The sequence below is a fragment of the Sinohyriopsis cumingii genome, chromosome 6, assembly GCF_028554795.1.
Source record: "Sinohyriopsis cumingii isolate HCF-2022 chromosome 6, ASM2855479v2, whole genome shotgun sequence".
In the NCBI taxonomy this organism is placed as follows: domain Eukaryota; kingdom Metazoa; phylum Mollusca; class Bivalvia; order Unionida; family Unionidae; genus Sinohyriopsis; species Sinohyriopsis cumingii.
Window position 1 is genome coordinate 164965030 of NC_142966.1, and position 25321 is coordinate 164990350.

Sequence of the window (25321 nt, forward strand, 5' to 3'; positions counted from 1 at the left end):
TTTTAGTAAGGAAGTAACCGCTGAGTGATAATCAACATAAATTACACCGCTAACACTGTTTAATCAGTGTTTTTTTCTCCATTATTAATCGATGTTTATCGTTGACAGTTTATTTGGATATTGTATTATTTGTATCCAAGTGTTTGGAGTGCATGTGCCTGCTTTATTATTATTATTATTATATTAACACACACACACACACACACACACACACACACACATATATATATACTTTTAATGTGTATCTCAGGTGCTGTACTCAGCAGCTTGAGTCTTGTTACGCACTGCTCCCTTCTCTGTAGCGTTTGAAAATGAAATAGTCCCTTGTTAAAATCTCAATACGTGTTTGTTCACAACCCTTCTGTTCTTACAATGATAATAATAATAATAATAATAATAATAATAATAATAATAATAATAATAATCAACGAAAGAAGCGCATAATACCTTTTGCAATCAAATGGACGATAGAGGTGTGTAGGGAGTGTATTCTGAGGAATCTTTGCATGAAGTGAAGAAACTCGAATGTCTGCTTTATCATAAACGAATATAATTAAGTTAATTAGATCGGTTATTAAATTGAGTAACTACATCATCATGCTTATAGTCTCTTTAAGAAAGAGACTGAATAAAGCTGAAAAACAAATGTTACATGTGAAAATGAGGTAGGGAAATCATACCACTTAAAGCAACAGTATGGTTACTATCCTGTGTAAATTGAGCACAAACCATATATACTATATCCGATACTTATTGTTGTATACATTCTACAACGTAATTATGAAAGCTCATTATCAACGTTTCCTAATATTCACAGGCTACTAGTATAAACAATTCCTTTAGAAGTTTTGTACGGGGGATGGGTAGGGACATGTGATCAACACATTTTTTCAAATTATCCTTTAGAACTGGTGCCTACTTTAATTTGAGTCATCTAGTTCAATTACATTGCATGACTGTGTTAAAGGCTTTTCTACTCTCATTGATCAACAGTGCATAAAACGGAAATATTATGCTCGTCTAGCTCATTTTTAGGACGTCAGTCTATTTGACATGAATGTCTATTTTTAGAAGAATATTTAACAGTTCTAACAAATATACATTATTTTGGATCATTCTGTTTCAGTATGTGTGTCTCTCTCTCTCTCTCTCTCTCTCTCTCTCTGTGTCTCTATATGTCGCTATCTCGCCGAAGAGTATTTAAAAATGTATTGCAGATCTGCACTCCATCTAATAGTTGATCAAAGGGAATTCAATATTTTTCATGACAATTGAACCGTTAAATATTTTTCGTTTCAAGCTTTTCAAAAAAAAAACAACCCATAAAACATTGTTTTATCATGCATTTTCTTGTCACATGTTATATTTAATATTGTGTCTTTATCGTATAAACAATTGGAGTTTATGAAGTACTAAGTAGCAAGGGCCTTAAAATATTTATGTTATGTTTAATAGCTGCAGAGAATCAAGCAGAGAACTAAGGAAGAACGGTGAAACAATTGCGTAAAATGCTAATAGTTCTAGAGTTCTCAAAACCTGTCAATTTCTATGCTATATGTGTTATTAAATTTACCAAGACTCATTAAAACTGTAAGACATACTAATAATCGAAATTTCAGCCGCTGCTTGAGTAATGTTTTTCTGTGCGAAAACTCAATACGGTAAGCATGTATTATGTGATAGATGGTGCGTATCTATTCAATGATTCATAAATAATTTTTTTTACAAAAACAGTAAAGCGCCGTTTGTTGCTTACAAAACTCTTAACGGAGCGCTGGGGAAGAGTTTACCGCCTTGTATTCAAACTTCTTCCTTCTGTTGCGGGAAATTATTGCGCACACGAGGCGGTGTACGACCCTTATCACAAAGGGATTGCTCATGGAGGCACCATACATTTCTCCTTTCTTGTCATACTACAGCTATTATCTATTATTCGACTTCAGGTTAGGCATAATGAACTTTATTTTGATCCCTGACGTGATTTCTTGATGCGAATATAATAATACAACGTTCTTAATAAAGATCGTCTTATTACAGCTTGTCTTCATTCATGACTGAGATATATTAAACCTACTATAATATAATAAAAAGCTATTATCAAGATATACATCCTTACGGTCTGTGTTTCCCTCATTGTCTCTGTCGTAAATACGAAACCACTGTATCATGACTGATGTTTCAAGGTCCAGTATCCACCAGGGATCCTTGGATAGGTATGTATGGGTACACGTGTCCATGGCCAATCTATAGTTGCCTGTCTTCCAGTCACCATCAACTGCTCGATAAGAGTAGTATGTTTCATGTGTGGTTGACTGATTAGTAGGTTTGCCATATGCCAGATTTCTTCCTTTAATAATAATAATAATAATAATAATAATAATAATAATAATAATAATAATAATGATAATAATAACCGAAATAAGACGAGACAGGAGAAGAATAGTGTTTCAGTATTGTTTATTATAAGTGTATCCATTCGTGGCGTTAACCGTAGCGTCATCAGCAAGAGTAACAGTGATGTCCAGGTAGAAACAAATATATTAGTTGACTCACATTTAAAGCTGTAGTGTCCATATTAATCTGCTTCTAAAACCTCAGTATGTTTTTGCTTTTCATGACTTTCAAGAGCTAAGTTCCCTGTAGTTATATGGAATTGCATACATTTGGCTATACTTTTTCCATTTTTAGTACTCTAGCTCAAGTTAAAAACTTAACATATACAAATCTTCAATGATGAGAGAAGCAATCAATCAAGAATGCAACTGCATAATCTTAACATTTACAATTGTAAGCCTTCGCCTTTAATGCTGACTCCCTCAATTTATTACCTGCTAATACTTGTACTTCACACAGAGCTGATCCTGTATTTCGTCCTTGAAATGTTATGTTAATTATCTGTCCATAAAGTGGAAGTCCACACACCACAATATATTTTTCTTTTACCCGTGCATCGAGAGCTGAACTACATGGAGTTGTTTCATTGCGACCGATGACGCTGATATTAAATGATGGCTCTGATACTAAATTTAAAGAAAGCATTGTAAGTACAACTGCTGACATAAATTATTGCTACATCCAAGAGTTAAATTGAAAATGTGTTCCTGTTCTAAGATTGTTCCAAATTGCGTCCATTTCCATCGCTAATGAACTTTCTTACGAAAACGTCTTTGGTAAGTATTCTAAAGCACATTGTAATAATCTTGATCTTTTTTAGTGCAGTCAGAATTATGGTTTTAGAAATCTGTTAGGCATGCAAAATGTTACGAATTAGAAAATGTAATGTACCTTAATTATTTGGTCATAATCAAGTTGTTCGTGACATTTACTTGAATTATCACAATAAGGAAAAGGAAAGAATAAAATAAGCACTGGTAATAAAACAACTAACCAGTCTCCCTATACCAAATACGTTAATGCGTATTTTCTCTGTAACTTTCATGTGTCACAGTTACGTAGGCTATTCGTTAAAATATACATGACCTATATTGTATGCAACCATGGTCTATCCTACGTGCAGTCAATTCTGTTCACCTTGTATTGGTCTTAATTATTCAATAAAAAATATAGACATAGTAAAGTCACAGACGATTGAGTCATTGAATAAAAATATCGAGCAGATCATATGTAAAGAGACTTAGATTTTGATTCTGCATTGATGTCATGTCATCCTTTTGAATAGGAATAAAAATTTCAAAATGTCATCGACAAAGCAATTTTCATCCATCTGTTGATAATTCCTCTGACACTATGCAGCTCACTGACAAACAAAAAAGCTATAAAATAGTTCAACATATGAGATAAGTACACAGTACTCTAGTCAGAACGATAACTTATTCCCGAACGAAGTAACTACAGCGTACAGGAAAAAAACAAACATATAATTGTACATTGGCGGCAGGGAATATACCCTTTTATAATTAAACACTGCATAGCATGCAGTTATACAATTGACTGGTCATCCTTTCATTTTTTTAATCAAATAATTTTTGATAAATTTGAAATCACTTTGATTTCCAGAGACCTACCTACCTACCTACTTACTTACCTACCCACCTACATACCTACATACATACCTAAATACATAGATATCTACATATAGACCTACATACATACCTACATACGTACGTACGTGCGTGCGTGCGTGCGTGCGTGCGTACATACATATATACATACATACATACGTACATGCATACATACAATCAGAGAAAAAGACAAACAGACAACAGAAAGACATACATGCATGCATACAGGCACATAGACAGGCAGGCAGGCACATACATACATAGATACATACATGCATACATATGCACATACATACATTTCGTTCATGCAAGAACTCAGCGTATTTCTTTATAAACAATCACATACATTCAAAGTCAAGGAGATGACTATCTACAAGAAGATGAAAAGTGTACAACCAGTATACCTTATTTGTGTGAAATGTGGTATTGACCATCAGCCCAGTTCAAGTTAAAAAAGAACAAAATATGATCTATTTTTTCCAATCCTTATGCTGGAAGATGAACAATAAATTTTCACATTGTCCTATCTACTGACACAGAATCATAATGCCAACATTCTGTTTTACATGTTCGCTATGTAAGTTGACGGGCTGGATATAATAGGTCACAAGATCAGTATAATATAGTTCTTAATCGTGTCGCCATATTTAGGATTCGTAAAATTATATATATATATATATATTTGTTCTGAACTTCAGAATGTTTAAGAACATTTATTCAGCAGAAGAGATTAATATGAACGGAATTATGTTTCAAATACTTACTAAATATTGCAGTAGTCAATCTAGCATGCACCATTCATGCATTGGGTCACTTTATCTGATTAGTATCTTTTCCTACTCTTGACTTACTTTATATTTTAATATTATATGATTCTCAAAATGTTGGCGACTTAATGCAAAATATCAATGTCTTCCTAATTTTACTCTAGTTCGTTTCATTTTACAATGGATTATCGATATGCTATTGTTGTTACAGTGAAGAATCATCTTTCTAAGTTTTGGATTGCATGTGTGCATACCACGGTTATTTTGCAGATCGTTTTACCCTGGCAAAACGTTATGGAAATAAACAAAATCGACAATATTTTAAGGTTTTCTACAGTGTATTTATTCCATTTCCCACTTTCTCATATAATACAAATAAGTGTTTTGTGTACCCTATCCTCAATTCCTCATGTCCGTCCGACTGTCACACAATCTTGTAAATTCAACTTCTCTTAGAATCCTTAATTGTCTGCTATGAATTTTGTAGCATGTTATAATCACCATCTTCCACGTAGTGGCAAGCCACGATTACCAAATTTTGTGTCAAAGTTGTAGCCCTTTGTTAATATTCCTCCACTCATTGCATGGCAGTCTTGTAAAAAAACTAACTTTCAAAATTTTGTATTGAGTAAAGTAAAAGATGGTACCTATAACTGTAATATAAATTGCGTATACATTTCAACCTGTCGCTAGCGGTCATTCACGGGGAAAAGCGAATTGGGTTTTGTACATTAGGTGGCGTTATAGACAGATTCACCTTTCAAAATTGGGTTCTGAACAACTACCATCGTGATCGTTATTATTATCAGCAAAAGTATTAGAATTATTATTAAGATTGTTGTATATGCAGAGTACGATAAAACCACAATTATTGGTGTATGTTGTTCTCACATAAATGTACAGTCCACGCAAGATTCCTAATCATGCTTGCTTTATTGTGTGTGTGTGTGTGTGTGTGTAATTTGAATTTTTAACGTAGCTTTAAAACAGTTTCAGTTATATCGCTACGATGTCTGCAGTGTGATAGTTTATAGTGATGTCTAGCACTGGGTTACCATGCCGCAGACATGTGGCATGATGTCCCACCCAGTCACATTATCCTGACACCGGGACAACCAGTCCTAACACTAACCTCATAATGCTGACGCCAAGCGAGGCAGCTGTTAGTACTATTTTTGTAAGTCTTTGGTATGACTCGGCCGGGAATGGAACCCACGACCTCCCGCATCCGAGGCGGACGCTCTAACCACTAGGCCACCGGAGCCGTTTGCTTTATTGAATCCTATAAATGAAATCGTCACTGACAGAAACTTTAACACCATTCTTTGTTTGCGCTATTAAAATGTGTGGAATAGTTATTTGATCAACACGCCAAGAACAGGAGAGGTCAGCTTTATGAGACGGGTGTAATGAACAAACAATGAAGCCATATGAGTAGTTGTAGGGGACGAAACTTATATGTGGCTATTAGTTGTAACCAATTGTCCAAAAGCATCCTTAGAAACACTTAATTTAAGTAGATTATTCACAAACAAGAAGATTGACTTATTCACATCTGTAATAGTGCAATATCTTCAAAACTACAATTATTCATTAACGTTACTTTTCGGAACATCTTTCTCCTCTTTCACGATATTTGTATCTTTAATGACAATGCCTTACATGTACCATAGGCCAAATAAATATATCTTTTTCAGAATAATTTCCTTTGCATAGTTAAAGCATAATTACACACTTTGCATTTAGCTTCAAATTAACAAGGCATTTACTCTAAAAACGTTCCTGATGTTTACAGACGATACCAATGTAGTACTTTTTGAAACGAAGTAGATAGTGCCAAATTATGCTGCTTTGTAGCGGTTTTATTTTGGAGAACGTAATAATTACCAAGTTTGTCCCAAAAGTGGGGAGTTTCAACATTTTAAGTCATTTGGTTGACTAATGAAGATAATGAAATTATTATTATAGCAATGTCAGTCTGTTGTACTTTCTAAGAGCAGTCAAGAAACTGTAACAAAGTTATATACCGCATTTTCGGCATGCGAGAAAAGCGGAGAGAATGTATTGTATCCTGCATTTGTTTCCAATGTCGACCAAAAACCGTTGTAATGTTGTATGCCATCTTTTATTGAGAGTTCAACCCTCTAAATTCGTTCTGATATATGAATTCTACTCAAAGATTGTGAGTATATTTAGCCTATCTGTCACTACCAAAAATATAGTGTCAGATGCAAGGATGAAACATTTGATTCAAATGTTGTCTAGAAAGATCAGTATAGTAATTTTTCTAGGTATGCTTAGAACGAAGACTGCCAAATCAGTATTATTTAAAACAAATTTGACAGACTGATTGTAGGACCCTTTCTGTATTAGCATGTATTTGGCATTCATGATATATCCTTACTTTGGTTCAAGTCCTACTTGGTCAACAGGACACAAATTGTATCTGCAAATAGAATACACTCCAGCCCAGTTGATCTATGTTGTGGTGTTCCACTGGGGTCTGTTCTAGGACCTGTTCTCTTCATTCTGTACACTCATTCGCTCTCAAGTGTCATATATCATCATTCAGTGTCTCACCAATTGTACGCTGATGACACCCAAATATACAAATCTAGCCACCCAACTGAAATTGATGCTACCATCCAAGGTGTAGAGAGGTGCATTTCTGATGTGAAATCATGGATCACATGGAACAAGCTGCAGATGAATGATGATAAAACTGAGGCCATTCTGATCACAACACAAAGACTTTCTCATTCACATCCTTTACCTCAAACAATAAATATCAGCAACACTAACATTAAATTCACACAATCAGTACGAAACCTAGGTATTACTCTGTAAAGTACTCTCACATTGCACCTACATGTCATGCAGATATGCAAGGCTGCATATCTTGAGCTGAGACGCATCAGCTCAATTCGCAAATATCTTTAAGTTGATGCCACTAAAACACTTGTGCATTCATTAGTACTTTCAAGACTGGACTATTGTAACTCAGTTCTGTCTATTTCATCTCAATATCTTCTCCAGAAACTTCAAAAAGTTCAAAACACAGCTGCTCGGATCATACTTAGAGTACCACGATCAGAGCACACCTCCCCCCGACCTGTACCCTACACTGGCTATCCATTCGATCCAGAATCAAACACAAAAGTTGTTTTCTGTGCTACGTTTCACTGTTGGACTCTAGTCCAACATACCTATCCGACCTCACCCATGTGTACACACCAGTAAGATACTTACGCTCCTCTTCTGACAATCGTATACTCATTGTTCCAACTATGAAAACAAAGTCATATGGAGAGCGTTCTTTTGCATACCAGGGCCCAGCAACGTGGAATGAATTGCCCACTGAACTTAGACACAAAGACACAGTGATCACATTCAATAGGGCTCTCAAAACTCACTTATTTCGACTGCAAGAACAAACTTAAAGACTTAATAATGTTTCCTACCTTAAATATTCTCAGAATGTCTTTTATGTTTTCCAATTTCATGGTGTTTGTTTTTGTAATCATATCATTCTATATGTTTTTTTATGTTATAAGTGTTGTCTAATGTTGTAAAGCGCTTAGAGCTTCTAAAGATTAAGCGCTATATAAAGTCCTCATTATTATTATTAATAGAAAATACCTCATATGTTTCAGCGGATGAAATATTTTCACGAGGTTAATTATTGCATTCAGTTCATTAAGTCATTCGGGACCACTTATTTTCTACAATTTTTCGACCAGTTGATATGTTCCTGAAACGCATAAAGTTTTCTATGATATTGGATAACGGTTTTCTTGTTTCGTAATGTCACTATCCTGACAGAATAATTCTCAAACTGAAATAAATGTTTTGTCAATAAGACAAAGATAGTTACGATACTATCTTGGTATGAAATGTATGCAAGGACTAATTGCCGATTGATCTGGCATGTAATCGTATTCAGTGGCATCACTCGGGTTGGTGTCACCCAGTGCGGTAGCTTATGGTGTCACCCCCATGGTCCTCCTTCCGTAACAGAGCATACAGAATCCTTAGTAATGTCATTTTGCTGTCACCTCCTCTGATGGTGTCACCCGGTGCAGTCCGCAGCCCCCGCATCCCCCTAGCGACGCCACTGCTGTGCCTGCTAGTCACGTATTTAACTAAGATCGGTTATCCGCTTATGAAATCCGACTAGACCGAGAAGTGTGTGCTCTGTAAAATTTGAAATTTTTCATGTTGGTGTCACCCCTCTGAGATGGTGTCACCCGGTGCGGTCCGCACCCCCGCACCCCCCTAGCAACGCCATTGATTGTATTCATCATTGATTTGTCGTGGCCTAAGAAACTAACACATGTTTTAATCTCCATCAATGTTTAAATGACTTCTAATCTGTTATATATAACTGGCATTCACAAATTTAAAGTGGAGTGATGACGAAAATATACAGGCGGTGGAAGCAGAGTGAACGAATTCAAGAAGTTGCATCTAATAGTAATAAATAACCTTTCCATTGCACACTTTTCTATTTATTACTAAAAGTGAATTCTCATAAACCTAGTGGCATGCCAATTAGTCCGTTTGCAAAAAAGCAACATCATACTTTTACCACATGAAGAGCCGAACTATTCACTTTCTATATATATAATACTAATAATAAGGGTAAACATTAAATAATTTGGATTTGGATGATACGAACGTAATTTGCTCTTGAACTATTCATAATGACATCACATACACGCGCACACACACGTACATATCATCACTTTAGTCAAATGTTGCACAAATGTTAGTACTGTGGGTTACTTAAAAAAGGTATTATTTCAACTCTGAAACAATTCTTGAATCTTTAACACCTTAGTACAGTTTGGAAATACATAATATTCTGTTTGTTAAAACTGGGTGAACTCAAACAAGTAATTAAACTCTACTGCATTATTTAGATATAAAAATTGTGTATTGTTCTTCATAAAAATCTAAATGAAAGTCACCTTCCAAATTCTAATGGTTGTCTATTGATGTTCTGAAATTGCAAAGGATATTTGTATGCCAATCCAATACAACTTGCAGATTTCAGTACTTCACATCTTCCAAATATCGTACGTTATCCCCCATTATAAGGTACCTAAATTAGGACACAAAGGTTGCAAATAATGATCAGACATTATTTTATAGAGATCGTTGTTCAATCGTTAGTTAGATTTGTGATTATTATGTAGCTCAAACCGGAATCATTATCAATTGATACAGTATTCTTTATCCAACTACGAAGAAGGATCCCATTTTCTAGCAAGCGGTATTAGACATACATGTTACTAATATGTATGTTGTTAGCCTATGAACCGTCTTCTTTTTCAAAACTGTTCATTGTTTTATACTTATGTACAACAAATAGCACTCTACAAATTCATGCATAGAAAATATAAAAATATGTTTATATCCAACCTTTAGTAGACGTCTATAATTCATTGTGAACACTTTCGATTATGGCAATGTTTTAAAAACCCGTAAATTCGCATCCATAATTATATGATGCCGAAACTGTATGATCAGCACGTTTTAAATGACAGTATATCGGTATATTAAATGAAAGTAAGAAAAGAATATTTGTTAAAGAGCTTATCTATCTTGAATTGGTTTCAATATATCATGAACGTATATTATTACGTATTAACGATGTTTCAATTTTATACTAATGTAAATATGCATGACAACTTTATCTTTTCTGATTTACGTTCAATTTCCTTAACTCACAGTAACTGGCAAAACTGTTTGACATACGTTTAAGATTTGGAACTTTATCTGAAAGAACAAGCATATCAACCTTATGGAAACGAGTTTTCATATGTACCATGGAATCAGTATCTTATATGTCAATCACTTCTCCATTACGAATATACTAGAGCAAGACATAAATAAGAATGAAACAATACTTTGAAGACACATTATTATGCAAGATCATTGCATCACCACAAGCAAAACATTGCATATGTTTTAGTAAATGAACAACTGAATTCCAAGATAAACTGATTTATTTCCAATCATAACCTTAAACGACAGGAATCATATTTATAATGTTAACGTTCCACGTAAGGTGACATATACCAAGCTATATTTTTATTCTAAGTCTTGGAGAGCGTCCACTGTTTTATGAAAGAAAATCTATAATTAATCAAGACCAATTGAATGAAGAATCTTAAATCTGATATATATATATATATTATTTAGAACCTTTAGACAATTTTTTGTTGTTCTAACATCGATGTTCTCAAACCAGTAAAATTGTAAATAAGTATACGTACTGCAGCAAACGGTGTTCAGGAAATAGCAATGGTAGTTGTTTTGAAATTGATCAGAAAATCGGGGAAAACATTGAAGCAATTACAGGAAAAGAAAATAAGAAAGGAGTAGTTAGCCTTGCTCATTAACGAAAACTCCTAATGATGTTATGTCACTGAAAAATTATAATCGTAAAGTTCCATGAATTGTTATAAGCTCAAAAAATATATTTAGTCCTTAGATCACAGCCATACACACTAAAGGTTAAAACACTACAGATGGATACATATTAATATAATATATAATGTATATTAGTATTGGACACAACAATACATGTACATCGTAATGCATCATGATTTGTGTGCGCGATCGTAGTCTTCACAGTTCTTGCCCACAAAACATGGTGCATGGGGAGGAATCCTACTAAATCGAGCATGTGAGCAATAGTATTGGTCGCTGAGTGAGAGAACTAGTCAACATTGATTTTGCACTGTTTTACTCGAACATTATTAATTAAATGTTTACGTGTTGTAGATGGCAAATGTTAAATTGCTTTAAAATATTCAAACTTAATATAATTATAAACGCTACGTATTATTAAATATCCCCGATCTTCATAAATGATAAAACTCGTAACTCTATGGAAGGAGTTGTTTATAAAGGTCACAGGTAAGCATAAAACTGATTGCCAAACAGACAAAAATACCCGTAGTAATGAAAATCTTTCCTTGAGTCATATCTTTGTTAGGGACTTCAGTCCATATGAGACATTTATTTGAGTATGATGTGACTTTTTTGGATGCAGAATATACTACAAGCAGAATAATCTTTGCGTTTTCTCGTGTGAATAAAGCTAATGCAATATTGAAGGTTTACATAAACATTCAGAACTGCAAGTCATATTCCAATAAATGTAATATCAGCACATGCGAATCAATAAATTAAATTTACGAAATGTGATAAATGAGAGTAATTTTATGAATGTACCTGTCTTAATAAATACAAGATGCACCTCTGTGATTCGCATTTTCCGTTTCAAATCAAGTACACAATATCCAGCATCTCTGTTTATACTGGTGGGATTAGCACATGTATAGCTTTTGCCGTCTACAATGGTATGTTCATCTTGCCAGTAATTGCTTTGAACCGATGCATTGTAAGCGGTGTTAACTGAAAAGGCACAATAGAAAAGTCTTACTCAACGTTATAGTGTGACTTCCGTCAGGTCAGATGCATTACAAGTGTTCTTTGCTAATCTACACTTACATTCACGAGCACAAGGATTACGATGCGAATTAATAGTTAAAGGACATTTGTGCAAATGTTAAAGGAAAATAATGATTTCGTGTACTATGTATTCTGCCATAATTATAATACATTAAGAAAAACACGATGAAAAAGTACGGTTTCTGCAGGCGGCAATTATAAAAGGATTTATCCATTGAGTGAATGCGAAATCCACGCCAGACTTAAAATCATACTAATATGTAATCATATTTTGTTTGGAGTCTCCGTAATGGTTTCACATTGCTGTCATAATTACCCGAACAAAAACTGATTTACACTTACCATACTGGCACCCGGATCCCATCCAACCAGGATCACATTCCATGTTATCAGGACATTCACCAGTATTTATGTCACATAGTTTTCCGCTACAGTGGCACAGGTATTCACAAGAGGAACCAAAACGGGCAAGTTTATGAGGCCCTCTAGAACAGGTACGAGCTGAAAAGTGTACACGTATGTTAACAAGTAAAGAAATGACAATAAATGGCTCTATGGAAATACTCGACTGAACACTCTGGAATACTGCATGGTATTTCTACTATAAAATGCTATTATAGAACTTTGTAATCAATAAATAATCAAGACAAACTGTATTGCCTACATTAGGATTCATAACTTAATTACTTGCAAGATGATACCTACAAGAGGAATAAATTTAACCAACTTATGTAATAATACATGAAAAATGTAATTGAAAACAGTTGTCATAAACATATGAAAAGTGAAGTGAGTTCTCCTCGTTTGACTTGCGTTGTGACGTGTTAAAGAACTCGCTATTACCAGCAGTGAAAAATAGTGTCCCTGAAGAGGATCACATAACGTTTTACAACGACTTAAAGACAAATTCACAGTAAACGTCTAACAATGATAGACAAAAACAGAGCCGACTTCAGCTGATTCGTTGTTGCCATCTGGGAATCGACTCCAAGACAATGGCATGCATGAGTTCAACCCATCTCGTCTACTAACAATTTATTCGCAATCTCAACTAATAAAAACAACACATTCACTGCACGAAATTGGTCATTTATTAAACTTTGTGATGCAGCATAATTTTGCATAAAGCTGAGTTAGACTATATGCCAGTGCATAAAGTTGAAACAACAAACATAATGTTGAAAATAATGGTGAATAAATTCCCAAAATGTTAGTTTATCAGAAATGTAATGTTTTGTCAGTCACTGGATAAGGTGTTATTGGAAATCATTATACATATCGTACATTACAATATATCATAATTCCAACGTGCATATAGAATGTGAAGGGCGACGGCCAATTTGAATACTCTCAAAAGCTTTTACTTTTGAAACCGGTTGGTTTTGTTGATGACAGTTTACAGTTAAAAACGAAAACTAACTGGTAGCTAAAGTTGGTATTATGTGAGATATGAACAAAAGACCTGTTTGGAATATATATATATATATATATATATATATATATATATATATATATATATATATATATATATATATATATATATATATATATATAAAATAACAGCATGGAGATGCATAGTCGACAACGGCTTCAACACTAAATATGTACCTATAAATGTCTTCCTTGGTCGCATGGAACATGAGGGTATAGATAAACAAACAATGAAGGTAGTTTAAAGATGAAATAAACTTAAGATTTCAATTGCAGTTTGATCAGATCTCTGTAAACGTAATTATCTCTTATCAGTATTTCAGATTCAAATACTAAGACCCGAAGATACTTGTGTATATTATTATATTATATGTTGTTTAAGCATTCAAAGTGCCTTACTTGTCTTAGTAGGAAAGTTAGTCAGGCCAGAACAGTTTTCCTAATAGGATTTGGTTTTGGTCAGGTTTTGTATAATTTAAAGTTCTGAACACAAACCCCAAATCGTGCTTCGGTTTTAATTGTATTTTTTTTTCTCCGAGCAATGTTGGAATACAAAACGTGTTGGTAACATCTCAGTTTTCGTATCACTATTATTTTAATATGTGCCTAAGTTCAATCATATGGGGAATATATAACAAGAAAATAAAAATGGGAAACAAAATTAGTTTTTAAGTTGTGTGTAAGTTTATAATTTATTCTAAATAGTATTCTTAGTTTATGTTCCTCGTAATGTCTTCTTGTTTAAATTCAGAAACACCAACACGGAACAAACGGTGACTTGTGTATACCAATTTATTTTTAGGCATGATAAAGTATTATAGAAAGAATAATAGAGACATAGATCGGTATTATTGAATTTCCGTGTATTCACTTTAGTGACAAAGTTGCAGGCGGGCTTCTTTTATGCTACTGAAACGTTTCTGTCGTTTAAAGGGAATTTAGTTTTGATATAAACAGATAAGGTCAAATTGACACAATGATTCCGTGAATGATTTGACGTTATGGCTGAACACACTAACTTGAAATGTTCCACTTTGCACGTGTAAGGGTGGACTGCGTGTTTCATTCAAGCATAAATAAATGTCATAGATTTGTCAAAGTAATATCTGAAAAATATATGTACATGTATATGATGCATAATTGATGAACGTATACTTAATATATATGCTTAACTATCATAGCTTTTACTTCGGTGAATTACATATGGCTCATCTGTGTTGACAATTTTAATCTCATATTACGATATAAGAATATCCATTCCAAGTAACGTGTGATAAAATGCCCGTGTGAAACAAGTGCCCCAAACATTATGTCTAATGAAAGAAGACCCAGCCCGTACATCACAATTATATTCCTACTTACTTGGCAGGCTGGCTATGCACCTATTAACAATATACTAATGTCATTCAGTTCCGATAGATGAGGTCATATCTATATATATATATATATATACAGATAGAGAGAGGTGTAGATTCAGTAAAATAGAAATATTATTCATTACTTTATTGGATATAATATTTCCTCAGCTACAACGTTTGACTCTTATTTTCCCAGTCGATTTCCGAATTTCAGTGAGTTTCAAAACATTTTTGTAACATTCCTTTATTACAAAGTTTACTTGGCTATAGTTTTTGATTTGTATGGTTCATCTGAAAAATAATTCATTTATAACGTTTGGATCACTCTGAAAGTTCCGATAAACAATAGCGGTTGTATAAATGACAACATACCTAGGGTAACAAAGCTTGATAATCATACCTCATTCATAATCAGCAATTAGCAAATGCCTAACAAAGTTGTCCGTTAGAAAAGTCGTATACATGATCGGTGTTTCTAAATCACGTGGTGCTGGTTCAGTGCAATTCAAGAAAACATGCTACCGTATTGTGCATGTTTTGACAAAATAACTTTTTAAATACACTTTATCTTATGTTCTATACATGTGTATCGATTAATTGGGTACAGCTTGAAGTAAATCTCTCTTGTCTTCATTTTAAGTTCTGACTGTTGTGAAAATGGCTGAAAATTACTACTGGTTTAAGTGATGCAGCAATAACAAAAGAAGTTGCTATTAAACAATATGTAAACAAACACATGATAGTTTGGAAGATAATAATTTGAAACATCAAGAGAACACAAGTAGAAAACACGGTCCATGCTAAACGAATAAATGAACTTTTAACGAAGAAAATGTTCATGAACAGATTGACGATACTAGGAAGAGAATTTGGAGATAGATAATTTCTTCAGACATATATCATAATTCTTTAATGGTATTCTAACAGTATAATCCATGGAAAAAGAACGACATAAACACGTAACATTCAAATAGACTTATAAACGATAAAACAAAGGACAAACAATGAAATATAAGCATGAAAGAACATCATGTAACAAATAAATACCGGAAGCCTACGGCACTTTTATGTCTTACCAGTAACAATTTCATGAAGATCTAAGCAAAGAAGGTACACGAAATAGAAAGAGAGTTAAAAGAAAACAGGTGGTTTGAACATTAAAATTCCACCTTAAATAACAAGTGATTGCTAACACTAACACATTGTAACAATAGCAGATGTCGATGCTCTGCACTTCAAAATTTCAATGAAAGTTTACTAATTTCTTATTTTGTTTGAAGGCTGTAAACATAGTACATGCTCAGGAAATTTTATTAGAGTCACAAACATTTTTTTCTAATATGATCTAATACAGCTCAAGAACTTGTATTGAAATCAGCAATGAGCGGATTTATTTCTTGTGCTTGTTGCAATTATTTCTGTGAAATGGTAGCCGTTACCTCAATATAAAGAAACATGATAACTCAGTAAATCAGTAAATCAGTAAATGTTGTTGAAATATTATTAGTCTGAATACTGAATAAACCTTAGTCCCATCAATATTATCATTTCAACATCAATCCTTAATTCATGGTTGAGATTGGTTGTTTTTACAACACTATAAAAACATTATTGGCTATATAATTGTTATGTATATTTGATTTAATTTATATTTGATTTAATTTAATTGCTTGTCAGTTTTCAAATTTTATTTTTAATTTTGTTACATGTCAAAGTAATCTAGTTTTCTTTACAAGGAATTTGATATTTTCCAGAACATTCAGTCTGACCTGACTCTTTTCATAAACGCCTAATAATAGAAACACTGTTTCTATTTTTGACTTAGTTTTCGACCTTGATTCAGAAATCACTAAGACATGTAATCAACCTTCTATTTTGATTTTATTCTAGGAGTAAAATGATTGGTTTGTATCAAGGTCATACTGGGAGTACGTGATTTTCGATATAAATAGCATCTATTTCGCAATTATGGATTTTCAGAAATTGGGCATTATTTAGATTTAATAGTGATGTTTAGAGAGATATTTCTCAGTTTGGGGCTTCTACATTGGACACTGGAAAAGTGTTTGCTTGTGACCAGTATGGATTTACATTTTAGTGTTTATTCAAAGCATTTGGATTCTAAAAAATTAATTTCTTTTCCTGGAAATATTTTGAGTGCTCATACAGAATTCATTGACACACACATTTCTTCAAATTTTATTCGGAATTCAAGCACCAGAATATTATTTTCTGTGGTTCACAAAGAACTGTTAACACATCAGCGCTATACGGACTATAGTGTACGTCATCGCCTTCCATTTTGGATTTTTCGTCGGGACTCGAACTTTAATTCATTAGAATATTTAATTTAATTTGTAGTATTTCTAAAACTTAGCTCTTGGATTATTCTTGGATTATTTATGGATTTGATTTCTTAAAACCGTAAATTCTTATTTTTTTCACTTTTACAGTGTTTGTCCAGGTAAATAAATTATTTGTTAGATTTTTTAAAGCTTGTTATTTTCACTCTTTCTTTTGTTACTGTTTATTAGGGCCTATGCACTTAACATAAGATAATGCTAGGGAGATAGGATTAAAATGCTTTTTCCAAAGCAGCCAATCAGCGCTTACCTGGGCGGTATCGAACCCGACACATGAATTACATGTCCGACGCTCTCCGATTCATCTAGAGCGGATTCCTTTGTTTTGGGTGTTTATCGTCTATTTTACCGTATAGTTACCTCTTTGCACAAGCTTTGACATCCATCACGTGCAAAACAGGTGTACTTTTAATTAGGTACGTGTTGGATCGATGATTAGGTTTGTACCTGCACCGTAAAAATGCTTTAATGATCAAAGCTCAGTTAAAAAGGAGCTTTTACATAGATCCACAGAATATTGCACGTGTATCAATTAATGAAAGAAGGAAAGGAGAAACGATAACACGGCTGCCATCTTTTCCGTACGACTGACAAAATTACAGTGCTACTATCTGATTGCTTTGTTTGTTCGTACGTTACAGACAATCGTTTACGATGACTTTGTACAACTCACATTTACTTCAGTCGTACGTATTCAAAAACCTTACATTTTACCCTCTTGTCAAACTGCTTCCATTATGCATGATAAATTCTTATTAAATCATTTCCACGTGACAACTGTCCAAACACAAATGACATCTCAGCCACTTACCATCCCATCCATCAACCACCAGAGAAATGATAGCATTTAATGAAGAAATGCTGATGTGTTAGTTCCCCTGCGCGATTTATTTTTCGCGCCCAACTAAAGTAAATGCTGAAAGCAATGAGCTGTTTGTAACCTCGAATCTTCATAATACCTGAGTCTAGGATACACACACACACACACACGCACACACACACATATATATATATATATATATATATATATATATATATATATATATATATATATATATATATATATATATATATATATATATATATATATATATATATATATATATATATATATATATATATATAGACATATTACAGAGAGAAAGAGATACACACACATACCTACATGAATGCATACTTACTTATATCTATTTGGGATTTAACGCCAAAGATCAGAGTATGCAAAGCTATACATGGCGGCCAGTATAGCCCGTGGAGGACGAACTCGGGAAACCCTAGTCGTGGAAAGCTCAATGACACACATTGGCCGCGCCCGGGACTCGAACCACGCGAACGTACGCGAGATGACAGTGATCAGTAAAGGTGGGTGCTTTAGGTTGCTCGGCCTTCCAGGTTAATTATATATATATATATATATATATATATATATATATATATATATATATATATATATATATATATATATATATATGAAAGCAAGAAAGAGAAAGAAAAAGAGGGAGGTGCGTGTATAACTGCATGAAAATCATAGATTACTAGCCGTTGTAGATACGTGTGCTAGCTTTAGATGGGTAAGTTTACATTGTAGCATTGATTAAGAGTTAATTTAATAGTAACATATTAGGGCTGCTATTAATAGAGTAACTGTGAAAATGCATATTAAGGACATTGATAGAAAAGCTGATAATGGTCCAGGTAACCAAGTACATTTCCTTTTCCGATGCTTTGTCAAGTTCAATCATGAGCGCTGCAAGCACAGTTATGCACTTACCTTGCCCGTAACACATTTGTAAGATGCAGTCGAGGATGAGAAATAATAATGTCCTACCCATTTTCTATACTTATCATCTCTTCAGCATTTCATGTTGTAACGTTGTAAATCCTTTGCCGGGACAGTTACGTTGATAAGAATAAGCTCATATGAAATCCCTCTGTTATCCGACTAGGAAGTAAAAATATACAGCACGTATTATGGTGATATCTGTTTCTTTAAAAGGATGTATGTTACTCACTGTGGGTCCATCCATGAAAATATACATCAATGCTTTCATTCATTCATTCATTCATTCATTCATTCATTCATTCATTCATTCATTCATTCATTCATTCATTCATTCATTCATTCATTCATTCATTCATTCAGTTGTATGCCTATGAATGCATCAATCCACACGACAAGCCATATTTAAGTTCTCGGGGACAAATTTTACTACCATGCAAAGGCATCTTAATCTGAAGAGAACGATCATAATTGACAACGTTGAATGCAATTTTTTAATTCTTACAGCCGCTATATATATACAAGTTACACCCGCTATATACAATACCGGACATAGCCTCACAGAACACTGAGTACATTTCTAACCTGAACAAAAATAGCTCAGTATGACAAACCAGTTTATAAATATGTTTTATGTGTTTTGTCTACCTGAACTGAAACACGACCCTAGAGTCCTTCATGTGCAGTTATTAACATACCCAAGGATTATGTAAGGCCTAGAACAAATTAGAAAGGTCATGCTAGGATAAATAACTCATAGTCTTTGAAACAATCCCCCGTTTCTTGTCTCTTTTACTAGAAACAGGATCCATTGTTCTCTTTTTCGACTTGTAAACGCTAACGTGGCACACTGGTGTAGCTTACATCCCATAATGGACTCTATGCTCCATAATGCTGACTCATACAGTGAGAAACTCTGTCAAAACAAGGCTTAAAGTGATACATTCGGCGTAGTTGTAACGTATTTTTAATATTATTGCTTATTTTTAATGATATCAAACAGCAAACAAATATACTTTTTATTCCATTGAGACCATAACAGTTTACGCGAACTAGATGTTTAGTACATGTTTGAAAAAAGTGTTATGGAAACAGATATATATGAGCACATTTATGAAGAAAAGATTGAATAAAGAGCACTTCAAAGAAAATACAAATTGTGCTGTTGTACGAGAGAATTGGCATCGTACTATAAATAACACACAATCTTGTACGCAAAATTAACTAGGACAAATAAAACAAAATATTATTTTATTGGTAAGTAACGACTATATATTGATTAGGGGTTTGTTATTATAAAATGAAGTACACTCGTTCTTACAAAGTAATAGCCACATTATCTTCGAAAAATTAATTCGTACAAATCATTCTCTGCATGCAAAACACAGACTTGTCTAACATTTCTCAATTTACAAATTCTGCAGAAGTATATTGCAATACATTGTCAAAACAATAATGAATTAGGTGCCTCACAATTCTGCATTTCATAATCCTTGGGAGAGAGACACTTCGTCAACTATATATACGAAATCATAGAGCATTGAAGTCATTCTTCTTTAAGCACAGCTTAGCAATATGCAACTGCTGTGCTTCAATGTCAAGAAACAGAACATTCAGGTATATTGCATTAGAACAAACATGCATCACAGCAAACGTTTTCGTATCATCAAAGCATAATTACCGAAAAGATATTGATCAGTTGTAGCGCTACAATAAGAAGAGGTATTGATTAGTTGTAACCCCACCATTTATTGTCTTTTTGAATCAATACTGCACCAACAGCAACATCTCCTGCATCAACATAAATTTTAACTTACTGACTAAACTTTGGAGCTGAAAGAATTGGCGTACTCTTAAGTATGGTATTTAACTTATCAAAAGCCTGGTGACATTTGTTCGGATCAATGAAACTTGGTTTTCTTACTCAATAAATTTGTCAGAGGTTTAGGAATTACAGAAACATGGGAAAAATGGAACACACTTTCCGATAGTAACCAGTCATACCAAAAATTCGTATCAGTTGTTTTTTGTGTGACAGGAACAGGGGATACAGAGAGAACAGCGATTTAAACATATATAAGTTTAATTTGTTTGTGTCCCATGATATGTCCCGGCAATGTAACAAGTCTTACAAAAATCAGTGAGTCTGTCAAAGAGTTTCCGAATTGTTTATTAATGATCTTTCCAGTAGTCATTCTAAATGATGACACCATCGATGTAAGCATCACAGTAATCTAGACAAGATGTAATCATGTTCATTAAACAGTAAAACGTACAAGACGAATCTTTCATCATAAACGGCATCACTTTATATTTATAAGTCCACATGGAGTCCCAAAAGCCAAAATTCCACTCTCCTTTGTGTCAGTGGAATTTGCCAAAATCCTTTCAAAAAGTCAAATTTGGTTACATATTTTGCATTTCCCATTTTGTCAATGCAGTCGTCGATTATTGGCAATATAATTAAATCAGTTTTGGTCACACTGTTCACGTTTATATGGTCTGTGGGCATGCGGAAAGTATTATCTGCATTCAGTACAAGTATACATTGTGTACTTCGGTGACTTTTAAGATTTTCCATAGAATAATTTTCCAGCAAATACTGATTTTCTTTCTTCAAACAATTCTGTTCGAAACGGTTTGTCCCGTATGGAAGTGGTTTTATAGGTGTGGAATCTACAATTTCAATGTCATCGTACATTGTATTTGTTCGTGCAGGAACAGCTGGTAACCAGAACTCATATTCAAGTAATACTGCTTTTCTTTCATTTTTTTCTTGTTGCTGCAGATGTGAAAGTTTCTGGTCCAGATTATTCATAATTTCTGAATTCCATAGATAGTTCACTACAGTATGATTGTATTTCATCGTTTAAAACTCAATGTGATACACAAGAACGGTTAAATAGAATACACAAATAACCTAGCTATGTTTATCAGCATACCGGTACTCTTTGAATATATTTGCATTTCAGGAGTACTAGTATTGTAATGTAACTCACTCATTTTCTAACTTTGTAAGGTCTAAACACCTAATCTGAATGAATTCTGAAGAATGCCTAAAAGGGACTGAACTGTATCACCAGACTAAAAAGTTCTCTCCATTGTAGTTCTCTTTGAGTTTTGTTTGAATTTGAATTCCCGATTGCCTAATTTATGCATAACTTGCTAGAGATTTTTTAGACATAAAATTTGACCCTTGATCAGATTGGACAGACTTGGGCAGGTCGAATTGAGTAAAAATCTTTATCAAAGCCTTTACTGTTGTTTAATTTTAATATTCCTCAAATAAATTGCATCCGGAAATGTTATAGACCCACACATTATAGTCAAAAAATAGTGGCTGCCTTACTTGGTCTAAGGTAAGGGACCGACACAATCAACCATTATTTTGCTAAATGGTTCGTAAAATTCCGCAATAGGATGCAAATGAGCCTTTGTTATCTTGTGATTGAGTTTTCCTACCAATTGACAAGTTTGACAAGATTTACAATATTTACAAAAATTACTTTTACGCTTTGGCAAATAAAAATGATTCAGTATCTTGTGATAAGTCGTTCTGATCTCTAAATGACCAATCACAGTAGTTTTATAGGCAACGCCATAAATGTCCAGTCTGCACGACTTTGACAATACAGTTTGATAGGTCACTAACCACTCGTCACTAGCAAATACCTCAGGTGGTCTTCATATTCTCACAAGCACCCCATTTGTCTCGTTTTTCGCTTTCATTGCCATAGCTCTAATAAATGCACAATATTTGCATAATCGGGGATTTTTTTTAATAGGATAGACGTTCAGATGCAAACATGGCTTGTCAGTTAAATTGAATCAACCACAACCTTATTTCAGGCTAAGAAATTGCCTAGAAAAAAGTATTATCCTCGATGGGTAAAGAGAATAATGTTCCGACTCTCACGGGTCCTGAGATTAAGTCTGATGACGAAAATTGCACAGTGAGAATAATATTAAGGAAGCCGCAAGCTACTCCCTGTATATGAACGCTTTCATTAGAAGGCCTATCAGAAAAAGGCAAATTGCTTGATAATAAAAGCATCTGAGAAGCTCTGTGTGCCTTACACGTTTAATAGGTATATGATTCGCAGAACCACTCGTTCTTTAAATAGAACCATTTGACATGAATGTTTCATATCTCACCATAACAAAATCAGAATGGAGTCTGTTTGACCTAACAAATGTATTGCTTTCAATACATGACAGTGGTCTCGACCTCTACGAAATAAGAGCATATTGGAATAGATCTGGCTTGATTTTGGTGATTTTGGTCAATTTGTCGTAATCAGAAATAAAGTATCCTTTCTTCTTGCAATTGATATACATAGAAAGAGATAAGGAATTCTGATCAGTGTTATCAGAAACTTTATGTCAAAAAGTTGTGCCAGATTGAGATTCGGAAGTACTCGTATGAGGCTGAAATAGTTTTTTTTACCACAAGACTGTTCAATAAAAAACTTACGGACAAAAGTAACTTCATGCGCTAAGGAATACTCATCAACTGTACGAGAAGCATTTTCGATAGTTTCGACTTTGTGTTCATTAATGTAATTCTTAACGTCACTATAAATGCGATTCTTGAACTCTTCATCTAATACGAGTTCTCTAAGAATTTCGTAATCTTAACCAACTTTCTTGTCTATGTACCACCTTTCAAATAGTTGCTGTGTTTCTCTTGCACTTTCGACATTTTTGGGTCCAGTTTATATTTTACAGTTCCGAAACTATTCTGATAACCACCAGGTACCATTTCATAACCCTCTAAAATACATATATTATCCAGATCATAATCATCACTTTGCAGTACTGACAGGGAAGTGTAGATATACGAGCTTTGCTAAAAAAAAGTACAATTTGCAATAACAGTCCAATGCCCGCTTTGGCGTTTCACATTTTCAGCAATGTTTTCAAAATGAGGAAAATCTGTATTTAGTTCTTTTTATTTAAAAGGGGGTACTAAACTAATACTTTTAGTAACGGCAAAGCTTGAATTTTTGTCTAAAGTGGGGACAGGCATTTCACTTGCTAGTTCTAATTCCTTTAATCTACATTGAAATTCCTTTTCTTATTTTTCTCTTTCGCTCTCTCTTCTTTCTGCAACTGGATTTCCTCTCTCTTTCCTTTTTATCTAATTGCATTTGTCTTTCTTCTTGATGACGACAAAGCGTCTATAATTTATTTCATTCTTGAATTTTAATTTCAATTCCATAACGTTTAACGTAAAACCAGATGGAAACACACTAATCCATTTTAAAGCACTTTTATCCAAAACATTCGATCGTACCAAGTGATGAACCAAAACATGTATTTCTTGCTTCGGTAAAGAAACATTTGCCTCGAACAGATTATATTTTCTGACAATATGGATCAATTCATCCTTTTTCACGGAATCTATCCGTTCCTGAGTTGGATTTGAAATAACGTTTTCCACATTGGATGACATTTGAAAAGCATGTTGTTGTCAGAAAAGATTTCTAAAATATGAAATAATACATGGGACTTAGAAAATACCAAAATAATGTGAATTTAAAGTACAAAAGCAAAATTTTCTGAACTATTTTACAAAAATTCGTATCGTAAAGACAAGCGTCAATTGTCTATTACGAATTTATGATCTTAAAATAAGTAATAGAAAAGAGTGAGAAGTAACAAGGTTTGTCAAATTCAACAAATAATTTATTTCCATAAAATACAAATGTGAAGGTATAAGAAGTGAACTTAAAACATTGCAAATTAAACCCCAAACAATCCTACGATTACAGATACAAGTCCTAATGGTTAAAGGTCTGAATAAGCCTTGGTCGAAATCCAAATTAAATTCAAACCGGAAGTGTTAATGTGCCTGTGGTGGCCCGTTTATTGTTGATGTGCCAACAGTCTTTTGTTTCAGTCAAATTAATGCATTCCAATAATATATACTTAGTTGGAATGTCAGTATAAATTCAAGTCTTTGTATTCAAGAATGTTATTGTTGATGAGCAATTTTTATTGCCAGTTAATTAATAATTCGAATAAATAAAATTCCACCCCAAATGAATTGCTTGACACAATTTAATACAACTGATCATCCTTACAGCACGAGCGAATACATTTTAGAAAGAAA

General features: G+C 33.7%; 1 protein-coding gene across 5 annotated transcripts in view; it reads right to left on the reverse strand.

Moving 5' to 3' along the window:
- LOC149798460 (receptor-type tyrosine-protein phosphatase kappa-like) overlaps nucleotides 1-25321 on the reverse strand; it is a 147854-nt gene that overhangs the window by 80646 nt on the left and 41887 nt on the right. The window contains exons 1-5 of one of the 5 annotated variants that reach the window (XM_089963663.1): nucleotides 19255-19340; nucleotides 12617-12775; nucleotides 12035-12217; nucleotides 2829-3020; nucleotides 2117-2347 (exon numbers count right to left, since the gene is read on the reverse strand). In XM_089963663.1, coding sequence (XP_089819789.1) covers nucleotides 2117-2347; nucleotides 2829-3020; nucleotides 12035-12217; nucleotides 12617-12775; nucleotides 19255-19258 — 769 coding nt within the window. In that variant the 5' untranslated portion in view covers nucleotides 19259-19340. Of the gene's footprint in view, nucleotides 1-2116; nucleotides 2348-2828; nucleotides 3021-12034; nucleotides 12218-12616; nucleotides 12776-19197; nucleotides 19341-25321 lie in introns of those variants that run through there. The other 4 variants (XM_089963660.1, XM_089963662.1, XM_089963661.1 and 1 more) reach the window with 4 other exon arrangements.